The following is a 14,707-nucleotide window of genomic DNA, read 5'->3' on the forward strand; positions in this document are numbered from 1 at the left end:
TGTAGCTGTGCTTTTATAGAATTGAGTTTTTTTCTTAAGTGTTTATTACATATTTTATTACATATACATCATAAATATTAATTTATTTTCACAAATTTTAACGGCATATGTTTTTTGTCAAGGCTCCATGTTCTCCACAGCGAGCCTTCCTCTGTCTGTCCCAAGCACCCAGAGTGTCGTTGGCAGCTATTTTCATCAATCAGCTCAATAATTTTTCGGGTTTAATTTCTTCTGGCTGTCGCACATTTGTCATCAGCTGGGTGTCTGGTGTTCGGGATCGTCAGCTCTAGTAGATGCGTGTTTGTCGCTGGAGATGAACGATTCTGTCCGATGCAGTTTGTTACATCTGAGCCAGAGGTCGCATGAGTCAAGCCATTGGAGAACCTAATGAATGGGGAATAAATAGGTTTCCTGCGTCACCTTTACTGTCGAGCAGAACCTGATTAGAGGCAGCAGACCAATTCCCAACCATCACCTTCCTGTAGTCCTATTCTTTTTTTTATGGATATTACATTTTCATATTAACGTAATTGTCTAACCGTCTGTTTGATTTATGATTGTATGATTTGTGCTGTTCCTGATTCACATCTTCATCTCAAGCGATTTTATTTTCCCGAAAAATCATGCCTATGTTTTTTTTTTTTTGTTTTTTTTTTTAACCTCTCCAGTGGCTTGTGTTCTCTTACCTCGGTAATCATTTCTCCTTAGAAGAATAATACGCAGTTTGAGATGTAGCTCGTGTGTGCTGTATGTTTATTGGCCGGCACCGTAGAATGACGGCAAGTTATTTAAATAGAATCCTTTCTGTGAGGCATTGGCTTGTCTCGTATTTAAATTTCATTCGTGGGCCAATCCCAGCGAGTTATCCAAATAAATCTGTTACTTGACATAGATAAAGTCTGTGGTTTTTAAACAGTATGTAAAAACGAAGGGAAAAATTCACTCGGAGCACAATATAAAGCGTTTAATCATCCAGTTTGAATGAGACACGGTATCCATAACAGACATATGTCTATTAAGTAATGCTGGCGGAGGACGGCTGTAGTAATTATGATCAATTTGCAAAGGATCAGATAAATGATCTCCTCATAAATCACTGAGATTGGAGTGTCTTTATGATGCTTGTCTCGTGGAAAATTCCATGCATGCCTCTTGCACTTGATTTGAATACAATCTGACTCACTGATTTCCTGACCAACACGACTGGACAGAGAAGATGCAACTTCTGCTCTTCAATAACCAGAACTCTTCCCTAATATTACAGAAGGAAAATGGACACATGAAATGGTTCTTCCTCATGTCGTCTCAAGGAGATTTTCCTCACCACCCTCACTTCTGGCCTGCTCGTCAAGGATAAACGTTGTTTATAATGATATTTATGTAATTATATCCTGAATTATCACTTCTCTTAAGCTTCTTCGTGACATTGTCCCTTGTTAAAATCAACATACAAATAGAATTGAATTGCTAATTGTAATGCCAGGACCCCGAGAGCAAGGTTTAATTTTATTTCTTGATTAGTTATATTGAGATCTTGAGTAGTACAGGACAGTGTTTCATGGTTGTAATGGTTATAATAAACACAGTTCCTGAATGTTCTTTATAGAAATATAGTTGTTTTTGTTTTTTTTAGAATATATTTAAATTATTATGACTGTGAGGGATTTTGTATCTTCACAGAAAACTGGATATAATAGTAGATTGTGTGATGATGGATTTTTTTTTTTGTTTTATCAAAAATCACCTATTTATTAATGGCAGCTTTATTTATTTACATTTAGCATTTATTAATGTCTGTTTATATGATTCTGAGTAGATCTGGGCTTAAACTTTAGTTATAGAGACTTTATAATGTGGAGGGATGAGGTTTCCTATTGAGTCGGGTTTCTCTCACGGTTTCTTCCTCATATCGTCTCAGGGAAATTTTCCTCATCACCATCACCTCTGACCTGCTCATTAGGGATGGTCATCATTTTAAATTTATAATTAATGGAAGGAGGATGAATAGATGTAAGGATGGATGGATGGATTGACGGAAGGAAGGATAGAAGGATGGATGGAAGGAAGGAAGGATGGATAGATGGAAGGATGGATAGATGGAAGGAAGGATGGATAGATGGAAGGAAGGAAGGATGGATGGATGGATAGATGGAAGGAAGGATGGATGGATGAATGGATGGCTGGATGGAAGGATGGACGGATAGATGGATGGAATGATGGACGGATGGATGGATAGAAGTATGGAAGTCCTGAATTAATATATTCCAGTAAAGTTGCTTGGTCAGAAGTTGCGCATCATTACTGTACTCTGAAGCGGCTCATACAGTAGTTCCTGCCTGTAACATGAACAATATTTTCATTTTAAAACACTCCTTCTAATAAATGATTGTTGCTATAGAAACAGTTCATACACAGGGACTTACTTGTACATAATCCAAAACTAATAATCAGCAGATTTAAATACATCTTGTTTAACGGTTCTTCCCATCCTTAATCTGGTGACGTTTTTGGTTAGGATTTATTTATTTAACAGTTATCGTAGGAAAGAGAGCACATTGTTTTGCAGAGAAGAGAAGAAGAGAAACTTTCCCACTGTTCCCAAGCGAGTCAGAAGAGACCATTCCCAAAACAGGAAAGTCTTCATGAGGGAGGAGATTAACTTTCCGGGTTCTCTGTAAAATCACAGCCTGCTAAAACAGAGAGAAGAGAGGAAGGATTTGGTGAAACTAGTGAAGGGATGACTGTTTATCGCATGCAGTAATCGAGAACAGGAACTAACATCTCTCTCTGATGTTTCACAACATTAACTATAAACGGTTTAAATGCGCGACGTGTCGCTCATTAATAAATTAAACCTTGTAACCGTAGCTAAATGACTGCAGGGTTTCATTTATTTTACAGTTTATTTGCTGAGCTATAAGTGGAAGATCATAGTCCAGATCATGCAGTGATAAGAAAACGATGCTTCACGCCATGCTGCATCACATCACAGAGAACAGACTTAAAGAAGCGGACAAATAAAATAGAAATTATATATACAGTGCACCCGGAAAGTACTCACAGCGCTTCTCTTTTTCCACATTTTATTATATTACAGCCTTATTCCAAAATGGATTAAAATTTTCCTCAAAGTTCTACAAACAATACCACATAATGAGAATGTAAAAGAAGTTTGTTTGAAATCTTTGAAAATTTTTAAAAATAAATTAAAAAAAAAAAAAAAATCACATGTACATAAGTATTCACAGCCTTTGCTCAATACCTTTGGCACCAATTACAGCCTCAAGTCTTTTTGAGTACGATGCTACAAGCTTGGCACACCTATTTTGGGGCAGTTTCTTCCATTCTTCTTTGCAGGACGTCTCGAGCAAAATTGTAAAATTGTCAAAATCTGTAAAATACAGAAGACTCTAGATATAGAAACGAGACCTGATTCAAGTCTACCGAGGGTATTTTCAGCGATTTCATCTCGAATTAGGATCTTCTGAGTCTTTAAAGTATTGAAATCGGAAGTTTACAGTGCTACAAGCTTTTACTTGTCAGATCATCAGCATTACAAACAAGCTGAATCTTTCCGACTTTGAATCCTGTTGATTCCTGATTCCTTTAAACTTTCTACATAAAGGTAGCGTTTGCCTTTCAGAGGGCGAAAGACACACCAGTTCTTCCTCCGCTCGGCTTCAGCACTTTTTGTTTTATGACGAGGTCGTCACACTGATCTCCTCCAATTATTAGTCCAATCCCAGCTTTATTTTATGGTCGGTTTGTCTCCTTTATGATGGCCCATCCGTCACTCTGAACTGTGGAAGCTATGCCAAAGAGGGAACGCTGGAACACTCTATAATCTTATAGTTAGTGTCCGAAGGAACCCGATCACGACTCTGTGGCTCTCCTGGCGAGGAATCTGAGGTAAAAAAAAAAAAACTACTGCCGTGTCAGTAAGAACTGCAGTCTGATTAAAAATCGGACTGGAAAAAAGGGCAGCTAGGAATTCCGATGTGGCCATTCCGGCTTCTTAATCTTTACCCAGTAGACTTTAGATATGCGTGTTGGATTTCTTTTAACTCTCCAAGCTGTCTTTTGGCTTTGAAAAGGTAGTCTGTGAGTTGGATTAAAGGAGGATGAATGGCCTTAACCTACCTCTCTATGAGATAAGCCTTCCATTCCTACTCTAGACTTTTAAAACCTTCTCGTCAGCACTTCCTCTAAGCCTATATTATATTGGCTCAGGGCACAATGACCCACCATCAAAGTTCTTGGCAAACGTATTATCATCTCTAAATAATTAGATCTGTCGAGTCATTAATTTGGGGAACAGGTTGGAACAGAAATGTGCGATGCAGAGCAGGCTGATATTTATTGTCTTCAGCGTCAGATGGTTCATCGCTCTTAGTCTTCCAAGGTGATAGAGAGCAGGGCTTTCCTTCAATCCTGTTTCTGGGGTTTGTTATCTCCGTATTTATTTTGTTTCATTGCTTCATCATCGTCGTCACCATCCTTCATCTTCTAAACCAAATACAAAGAAAGCCTGGGGTGGGCTGATCATTTTAGAAGAATGCTCCAGAATTCCTGGCACTCTGAAGCTCTTCTAGAGAATGGAAATGGTACACCATGATTCACATGGGAGTGCACACAAGGTAAAGCTCCTGACAGTGGACCGTTGCTGCTTTAGGAGATGTTTTGAAGCTGGTGGTTCAAAGGCTCTTGTGAAGACTCATGACTATAAAAATTCTCTCTGCCTCTGTCAGGAGGTTACGCCAGATCTTCCAGTATGATAATGAGCAACAACCAAAATCCGGATCAGTGCGGAAATGGCTGAGGGAAACAAAAACCGTCAAAAGTTCTACAATCCTGTGGTTTGATTCAAAAGCATGGTTCACCATGAAACATGAGCCTAGATTTGATTTAAACTTCAGTAGGGCTAAAGTGTGAATGGGGATGGGGTCTATCTACCCATCCTTCCTTCCTTCCTTCCATCCATCCATCCATCCATCCATCCATCCATCCATTAGATCTAGAGCACATTCAGTAAAGATGTTCACTCACAACAGCTAAAGTGGAAAAATTGTTAAAAATAGAATAATTGTAAGGGGCGAGGCATCTGCTTCATATCACCTCAGAGTAATATAAAATAAAATTTACATTTACAGCTTTTGGCAGATGCTCTTATCCAGAGTGACTTACATTTATCTCATTATATACAACTAAGCAGTTGGGGCTTAAGGGCCTTGCTCAGGGGCCCAGCAGTAGCAGCTTGGTGGACCTGGGATTCAAACTCCCAACCTACTGATAAGTAGTCCAACACCTTAACCATTAAGCTACGCAAATGAAACTGGTCATCTTTCTACAGAAGGCGGCGCAACAGCACGTTCGGTGCAAACAACTGTCTTGTTGATGATAACGAGAACTATTAAAATAAACTGTAGCTATCCTAACACAAGACTGTTGATATATAATCTTATGTACTTATATAGTGTCTTTCCTTAATGTCTTTTTACAGCTGTGGGAAATTTCCTCCGGAGAGATGCTTATGTCAGTCCTCTTTGACGTCAGCATCATGTCTGTGACCCTTGACCCCTGTGAGTTCTTCCTGTTCTGTGGAGGAAGTGATGGAAATATCTTTCAGGTGTCCCTCTGTAACACGGTGAGTGTGTGTGTGTTATTTGCCCTTGATTTAAATAGCTTTGTAAGCTTCCTGGGTTCTGTGTGTATGTCCGTGTGAATTTAATATAAAGATTTCATTAAATTGATTAGGCATGCGTGAGTGTAAAGGCGACTGATGTGAGGTGGATGCAATGCAGATGTGTATGGACAACAGGCAGGTAGCAAGTTACCCACAGTCATGAAAAATCCCCCCCAAAAAAAGCCTGGTATTATTTCTTGTGTAAAGTAAACATGCCCAAGGTTTAAAGGATAAGCTGTGTTTAAGGATGAACACATACTCGTCTCTCATCTGCTGCTCTTAAACCTCACTCAAGTATGAGTAGGTTATAATTTTATCCATAAAAAAATAGATGGATATATGACTGTTTCTGTAATCATTAGTTTTTTTGTGATTTTGCTTTTTTCACATTTTCCTCAAGAGTTTCTTATGCTTTTTTTGGAACATTGCAATCACAGGATTCTTCATTTTAACTCCTACCAGTGAAGACAGTGTGTATTTACGGTCTCTGAGAGCTGTACTGGTGTTCAACGCACACTAATCGAACAGGGTTTTGGGGGGAATGTGTGTTGTGGTGATGTCACACGACACGTCTCGGGCCATTACAAGCTCCTCTGTACCATGCAGTGTTTGTTAATTTTGCATCGATCACAAAATTGTAAAATCCAGGAGGGACTGGAATAGATATGCGTGAGTGTAAAGGCGACTGATGTGAGGTGGATGCAATGCAGATGTGTATGGACAACAGGCAGGTAACATTTGTAGTGTAGCTGCAGTTAAACTGGCAAGAAATCCTTTTCTAATAAACACCGAATGAAACGTTGCTGGGGAAAAAATCTGATTCTTTTCTGGTTCTTTTTAAATGATATACTGACTTGAGACCCTGTAGCACCACATCCGGTGAAGTAACTTCGCACTTGACTCACACAGCAGGATCGACTTTAAGTCACACTTCACTTTCCAGTCGACACGTTCTCATAATTTACACTTTTGTTTAATTTGCCAGTTACACAACAGACTGCTGTTATATGGAAGTAATACACACTCAGGTGATGTGATGAAGCCGTGACCCCTAGCAGAGGACTGCTGCCTCTCTGTGTTCGTCTGTTAAGTCTATAAAACAGCATGTATGTGCCTTCACTAATACACATTCTGCAAGACCAGTCAGTTCTAGCAATTATAAACAGTTGTTTTCTCCCTGTTTCAAAAACTCAGCTTGTTCACACATACAGAGACTCGCAGAGACAATGCGACCTGTAGATCATTCATTTTCAATGAGAGCTTCCGGAAACTTCCAGAATTATTTGCAAATATGGAGCGACTCGGTCCAGATACCACCAATGAGAGTGAAGCGCATGTGATCATGTGGCAAAGAGCACACGCTGCTTCACCTTCGTCTCGTATCATATGATGCAGATATCTACCGATAGATTTTTATAAACACAAACACCAAACCTCCCTCCTGATTTTGCTAGCTGCAGAGTTATTATTACCATGGCAACCAGTAGTAGGACCACCTACTGGAGACTTTGTAGTACAGCGACTTGGACCAGTACATGTGAACGTAGCTTTAGATCATGTGGCACGTCTTCTGTTCAAGTCCTTGCAAGTGAGCCGTTGCTGTGATTAACTATTAGTCTCTCCAGCTCAAGGTCATTTCTTCACAAATCCACATTTGTCCTCCAACTTTGTGTGAACCTGAAGTCCTACAAGTAAACTGTTGCTATTTTCATTCAAGAGGAAATTGAATAGGTGAAGGGTTTCGCTCAGCACACAGGCCCTTCGTGTCTTCCTTCACCGCTGCTGATTCACTGCTGACAGGTTCATCTCTTTAAAAGAGTGTTCAGCTTGGATTTTTTTTCCCCCCATTTTTGTATTTTCTGACGTGTGAAGGTTAGTTGCAGAAAAGCTTTACATTGCGATAAAGAGGAAGGAATGACAGAAAGAGCCTTGGCCGCGAAGAGACGGTTCTTCTGCGCCTTCACCTCAATCCACCTTTCCACAGGAACACGGCATCAAAGGGAATTTTCAGTTAAATCACTGAAAGCATTCGGGTCGATACTCGGGTTTGTGATATTGGAAGCTTCGAGTCTTTTTCATGTCTGTTTGGTTGAGGCCTGTGCTGGAAATTCAGACTCTGGGGTAAGATGATCACAATTTCAACCCACAAAGACCACAACATAAGATTTAAAGATTTACAAAGGCTGCTTCCTGATTCATTCTCCTCTGGTATTAATCTAGTATTAATCAGTCCCTGCAGGATTTTTGCAGTTTCGTGAGTGCAGAAATGAAATGCTGTACAATGCTGAGAACCTTTTGAAATGATCACCGATTCTGTGCCGACATTACAGCACACATTCAGCCAAAACCGTCTTAATCACATGTATAGAACATGAGTACAGCTTTCATAGACAGTCATTACATATGTGTCTTCACTAATGGGAGTTAAAAAAAAAATGAATTCTGTTTCCAATCTCAAAAAAAGCACTGAACATTTTCAGGGGGAAAAGCAGCAAAAATCAAGCATTTGTGGCTGTAACAATCAGGAATAGCTCCAAAATCCTGAAGCGATTAACTAATGCAGTTATTTTTAACTACTTTATCTATTTTCTGATTCTACTTTAAACATTATTTGTGTATCAGATAAGAAAAGAAGTGAACGGAGGGATTAATAATAAAGAGCTGTAGGTGAGAGATTAGTCTGAGAACTTGAACAAGGCTGACTGACAGAGTTCAGGGAAATGGGTATGACTGGAAGATGGGGATTCTGGGAATTGGAGTTAAAGGGGGATGTGGAATTGAGTGCTTAATCAGCCAGCTGTGAAAAATAACGAAGGGGATACAGTGAAATAGGCAAAACTCTAGAACATCGATTTGACATTGACATGTAGGGAAAAAAAGAAACAAAATAAAATGTTGAGTAGAAGAATCCTTGCAATTTTTCCAATCCTGGTGGACTGATTGATTAACGTGACTCCGGTGATGATCACTAGCGGTCAGCTGAGACAGGTAGATGCTCACACCTGACATTTTCAGGTGACTCGTGAATGTCCGAAGAAACACATCGCTAAAGTCAGAACTCAAAAGCAAGAGTACATATTGGACGGCATTTTCTGATTAAACCGTTTTTAAAGTTTTAAATGTGCCACTGATATCAGAGAGCGCAGTATTTTCTCCAGCTAAACACAGTCTGTGCTTTTCTTCATCAATCACAGCAAGAGTAAATCATCTCTTCACCAAAGTAAATAAATGAATTAAACTTGAGTTGCAGGCACAATTACTGCTTAGTGGGAGCGCAAGACACTGCTTTGAGGGTTCAGGCAACACACACACACACACACACGCTCATACACACACACACACACGCTCACACACTGCTCTAATAAAGCTGATTCTCTCATATGACTCTCTCTCATTCACACACGCTGGTCCAAATATATCGACCAGACAGAAGCTCAATCTGGTGATTTATTTGTGGTATACTTTCAGACAAATTGACTGCCGGAGAATTTTGGTATTTTTACAAAGAAAAAAAAATTCAACAAATATCTTAAAAATGTTTGTTTTGGGTCTGTCCTATGGGTTATGGGCTGCTGAGCTCAAAAATCAGCTGTCAGGTGGGTAGGTGTGTTTGTGCTTGTTTGTGTGTGTGTGTGTGTGTGTATGTGTTTAATTAGTTATTTTGCATTTTCAATCCTTAATTTCAATGTTTTCCAGGAATGTAACTCACATAACACACTGATAATATGCAGTATGCAGCCACTCAGGTTTAAGAGATTAAATTAAACGTTTCTCATTAAAACAAAACCTACTTTTGACCTGAGAGACCTGAGCTTGCATTTTAGATTTCTTCTACCTGTTTGGAGTTAGGAGGAACCAATAAATATAATAACCAGATATTATCTTTGAATATGAAGCCACTTCTTTTGTGTACAACAGGTTCCAGTTACAAAGAATTAAGTATTATGGTGCACACAACCAAAAATGTGATGTCCAAGTATGTGGACGCCAGGATGTAGGAGGTTAACCCGTACATACAGGTTTAGACCCGTTTAGAAATTAGACTCTAGTAAAAGCAGGTCCAAATTTAATGATCAGAGTCTAACACTAACAGACAGAAGCTCAGGGTCTTAGTTACATTCTGACATTGTGCCTTCAGTATCCAGGAGCCACAGGTTCTCCCATGTGAAGATAAAAGTCAAGGTTAAAACATGTTGGATGATGTGATTTTCTACATTAACACCATCTTTATTCTGCTTAGTACATACTGCGGTTGTTCTAGAAACCTGGCTGTTGAGCTGCTTAGGTTTGGGGCATTATGTAGAAGGGAAATATTATTCCTGACCTAGAAAGTGGTGATTCATCTTAAGTATTGGAAGGGAGGGAGGGAGGGAGGAAGAAAGATAGAAAGCTTGAAAGAAAGGAGGAATTGCAAGAAAGGAAGAAAGAAGGGAGGCATAGAAAGAAAGGAAGAAAGGAAGGAAGGAAGGAAGGAAGGGAGGGGGGCATAGAAAGAAAGGATGAAGGAAAGCATAGAAAGCAAGAAAGAAAGAATGAAGGAAGGCATATAAAGCAAGAAAGAAAGAATGGAGGAAGGCAAAGAAAGAAATTAAAAAAATATATATTATTATTATTGTTATTATTATTATTATTATTTTTAATTCCTCCTGGATGCATGCACTGTCGTGGGAATGGAGCAGCCGAGCTAAAAGGCTGTGGCTGTGGTGTAAGGAATTTGAATCCAGGACAGAAGAACGAAGCTCTTAATTCACTTGTAAACCCAACAAACTAAATTTAAAATAGAATAAAAATTCAGATTTATCCATAATGAGCAAGCCAGAAGCAAGGTGGTGAGGAAGAAACTGTGAGAGGAAACAGACTCAAAGGGAACCTCATCCTCACCCGAGTTACACCTGAGAGTGTGATTATGAATCATTTCCCTCCTATAGCTGTGCACTAGATGGTCCAGTGTAAGTCCAGTTAATTTCACTGTTGCCAACAATGCAGGTATAAAAATGTTTTCCAGATGTGGAATATGCAACCATTGATGTCTTAGTGATCACATTCCGTGTAGTAATATATATTTCATCAAATCATGATTTCATTCATTAAACTTAATTTACAAGATTAAATTATTGAAAATGAGCATGATCAAGGTACACAATATTATCATTGACCAGAAAGTGTCCTGTTCTTTCTGGTCGATCAAAAACACTGCATTTTCATAAGAAACATGGGGCTTGGAGAATCTGGAGAGCCACAATATGGTCAAAGAGATGTTTATTGTGTACAGAGAGAGCCTGGCAAATCCATTGTTTTAGCATGCAAAGGATATACCTGAGACAATATACATCATCCTCAAGGGGAGGGGAAAAGCATAAAAACAAGAGAAAAAGGCAAAACCATTGTGACCCAAAAAAACAGATAGATATGAATGAAAGTAAAGGCAGATACAGATATACATCCTGATATCATGAATAAGCAGGTCATAAATTATTAAATCAATGCAACATCAGTACATAATCATGGAAAATTAAGAAATAGTCCCACAATGCCACAGCAAATAGTACTTACTTACATGTGTGTACGTGTTTGTAGCTCCTGCAAGAAGGCTGGAGAGCTGCACATACACAATTTAATCCTTTTGTAGCTTTGGTGTTCTGGCCCCAGGTTGGTCCACACAGCGTGAGTAAAGGCAAAGGGTCATGTATAAGATGGAGTAGAGTATGTATATGATGCCCCAGAGTTCGTCAGGAACAAGTCACACAAACAGGGCAGTTAGTTAAAGGTGATGTGATGTGATGTGATATAGTGTGAGGTATTAATGGATCTAGGGAACTTCAGGGCAGAACAAGGCCAAAATAACAGGGTTAGGGTTAGGAAAACACTGGTGTTAGGAACTAACTGACCCATATACCATTTATTTATATATATATATATATATATATAAAGACAATTATCTTCCCTAACCAAAGACAAAACCCACTCCTAACACAAGTGGCCTTCACACCTGTACTAGAGGACAGCAATAATTACACATCTTTACACCATGTCTTTGACAATTTTCTGTGTTAGAAATAAATTACGCTTCCTCCAAATTGTGAAACTCTTTTTTCCACGAACACGCATGATGTATAGAATGTATCTGAGTATTAAAAATGCAACGCTCTGATTGATTTCTGCTAATTACATGAATTTTAAATCCCAACTCGACCAGAATGCCTACTGCGAACGTTCATATATGAATAGGAAATAAATGACTTTTGGCTGCCTATAGCCTAATCCATGCCTTTGAACTCCACTTGTCATGTTTAATTGAGAATCCTTGAGCAAGCCATTAAAAAAAGTGGTGTAATGATTCGAGTCGGCAGCAGTTTAGTAATCTGGACCGTACAACTATCTGCAGCGACTCGTCCCCCCCCCACCCCGCATCGCCCCTCCCTAATTGATGCAATTACGTCAATTGATCAAACCGTTTAAAAGATGCTCAGGGCCAAAAAACACACTTTAAGCTAATGGATGTTGAAGCGAGGATAACGTTAGCTTTGTACCTGGATTGCGAGCTAATTTGCTTAGAGCCTGTTCTCAGAGCCTGTAACATTTGTCTTGCTTTTTTAATAAACCTTTTCCTCTCTTTCTTCCTTTCTTTTCATATCGACAGGCTGTGAGTCGGGATAAGACCTTCCAGTCGGATGGCGAAGGCAATCAGGTGTTCAAAGGCCACAGGTAGAGTGATAATCACTTTCAGCACTCATACAGTCCAGGCTGGAGGGAGCAGGGGAAATCTGCCTTTTAAATAGCGCCTGGATTGCTCTTTCACTCGCTTTGAAGTTCTTGTGAAAGCGTCTTACCAAACTTTGTATTTGGATTTTTTTTTTCACCCAGATTTTCCCCATTTTGTCATCACCAATTTCCCCCTGCTCCTTTATTGCTTGACAGCTGCCAACCTGTGATAGTGATGCCTAAGGCTGAGAACACTGATATGCATTGCTGATGTGTTGTAGGTGTGTCTCTTGGTGGGTTTATTTATTTATTTTTTTAAAAAAAAAACCTTACTACTGCCGGTCGTCACCTGTTCCGAAATGTATAGTCTATCCTAGATTGTCTCTTTAGTTAAAGCATGGGGTTTTCATTGAATGTTCAATCAAAATGAACATTTCTTTATTTAGCATATAATTTTATCCAAAGTGACTCAAAGCAGTATATCAAGCTGAGCATGATGCATGTAGTTACTTTTAATTGAGTGCTAGAGGAGCAAGGTGCATAGAATAGAGGTGTAAGAGCTAGTGTAAGCTATTTTATTTTCTATTTTTCGAGGTGTGGATAAATTCAGGGGTTTGTCAAATCTTGGAAGAGGTGAAGACAAAGAGGACAAGGTCGTATGTGAGCATCAGGACCTTGAATTTGATGCGAAGCCCGTTGGGGGTAGATGAAGAGCTGCGTGACAGTGGTCCATTTGGGCTCTGTTAAATTTCACCAAGTTTAACTGTCGGCTAAATGTTGTTATTTTCACACACAACAATTATCGAAAGCAATGGATACGCATTGGATCCTCCACCTCGTTCACCGGTGCCGGAGGGTGGCACTAGGACCCAGCACATCATTCTTTCAAGAAGACACGTGATGAACTGCTTTACTACTAGCAGATTGATGGCTTCTGTGGTGATGTTGCAGGTTACAACCCCTGAGGTCATAAGCCATCTGCATGCTCTCAAAAAACATAAGCTTCCAGATCCTTGGGGAAATCTTTTTAAATGGTGAACGTGTGTGTGGTGCAGATGAATTAAAACCAGATCGTCCTGTACCCCACTTAGCCCCCTTGTGCTAGCATCTCAAGGCACTGCTGGTGTTCGGCTCTCTGGTCAAGGATGGTTTGAGGAGGCACAAGGTACCCCAAGTTTGTGTGTCATATCCTTGATACCTGAGACTCCTTGTCCCTGGTTTAGGCATCTCTCTTATCCCCTGGTTGATTGGGAGGGGATTGAGGATGCAGGAGGTAGGAAATTGAGAGAGCAGAGATGGTCTTTTGATTAATCTGTGCTTTCGGGCTCTGTCCTTTTTTGGTGCTCTGAAATGCACACACACAAAACAAAATCAAATAGAAAACTCGGCAACACACCATTCGGCTCAATTTCAGCTTAGTTCCGGACATGGCGGATACAGTTTACTTTGTCTCTATCTGGCATCTGACATCTGGCAGCATAACCGAGTAGGAAAATAAAGCAAATAAATTGGCTTCCTTGCCATTTTCCATGCCCCTCTCATTCAGAGCCGGTGCTTGACCTTGCCCCTGCTGCCATGGTGTGTTTTTGGCAAGTTTTTCAAATACTACCATCATAGAGCAATGAAACGCTCTTAGAGATGAGGTCTTAGCTAATAACTGGCACACTTTTGCAAGCCAGAAAACAAGGGCAGTTATGCCTTCCATAGTCCTCAGCAGGTGAAGCAGAAATAGGTCATTTTCCATATTTCCAGTGAGGGCCATCCTGGAGCTGTCAACTGAAGCATGTGTGGTGTCATAAGCTGGTAACATGATCATGCTCTTTCTCGCTCGAGTGGGGAAAAGTTGTACATGCCTCCTAAAGTGGATTACTAATGTTCCCCAAGTATTCCAGGGAGCTCTGGCTCAATTGCAAATTTTGTGTTGTGTGCAGGAACCTAGTGACGTGCCTGTCTGTGTCCATGGACGGTACGCTGCTGCTGTCAGGCTCGCATGATGAGACTGTCAGGATGTGGGACGTTCAGAGCAAGCAGTGCATCCGCTGCATCAACCACAAAGGTGAGTTCCACCCACTCCTCCGGCATGGCAGCATCTCCCGCTCTCTTCTTCTTCTTCTTCTGCATTTTATATCACCCATTAAACTTGTTCTCATAAACATTTGTCAGTGCTTAGTCACGTTTCCAGCGCTCGCCAGATGACCCTGGTGCCATACGCTTTTGGAGCAATATCACAGACCACTGTTTGCTTCTGAGCTTCTCTGTGTTTGTAGCCATCATTCAGTGCAGTAGGATTCTCTGGATAGCTTGTGTGACTTGGCAAAAAAT

The 14,707-nt window shown here is 40.1% G+C and overlaps 1 protein-coding gene across 1 annotated transcript in view; it reads left to right on the plus strand.

Moving 5' to 3' along the window:
• wdr18 (WD repeat domain 18) overlaps nt 1-14,707 on the plus strand; it is a 78,329-nt gene that overhangs the window by 34,497 nt on the left and 29,125 nt on the right. Inside the window, exons 5-7 of the mRNA XM_058401666.1 lie at nt 5,501-5,644; nt 12,324-12,388; nt 14,317-14,441. Coding sequence (XP_058257649.1) covers nt 5,501-5,644; nt 12,324-12,388; nt 14,317-14,441 — 334 coding nt within the window. The remainder of the gene's footprint in view (nt 1-5,500; nt 5,645-12,323; nt 12,389-14,316; nt 14,442-14,707) is intronic.

The sequence above is a fragment of the Hemibagrus wyckioides genome, linkage group LG10 (assembly GCF_019097595.1).
Source record: "Hemibagrus wyckioides isolate EC202008001 linkage group LG10, SWU_Hwy_1.0, whole genome shotgun sequence".
Lineage (NCBI taxonomy): Eukaryota > Metazoa > Chordata > Actinopteri > Siluriformes > Bagridae > Hemibagrus > Hemibagrus wyckioides.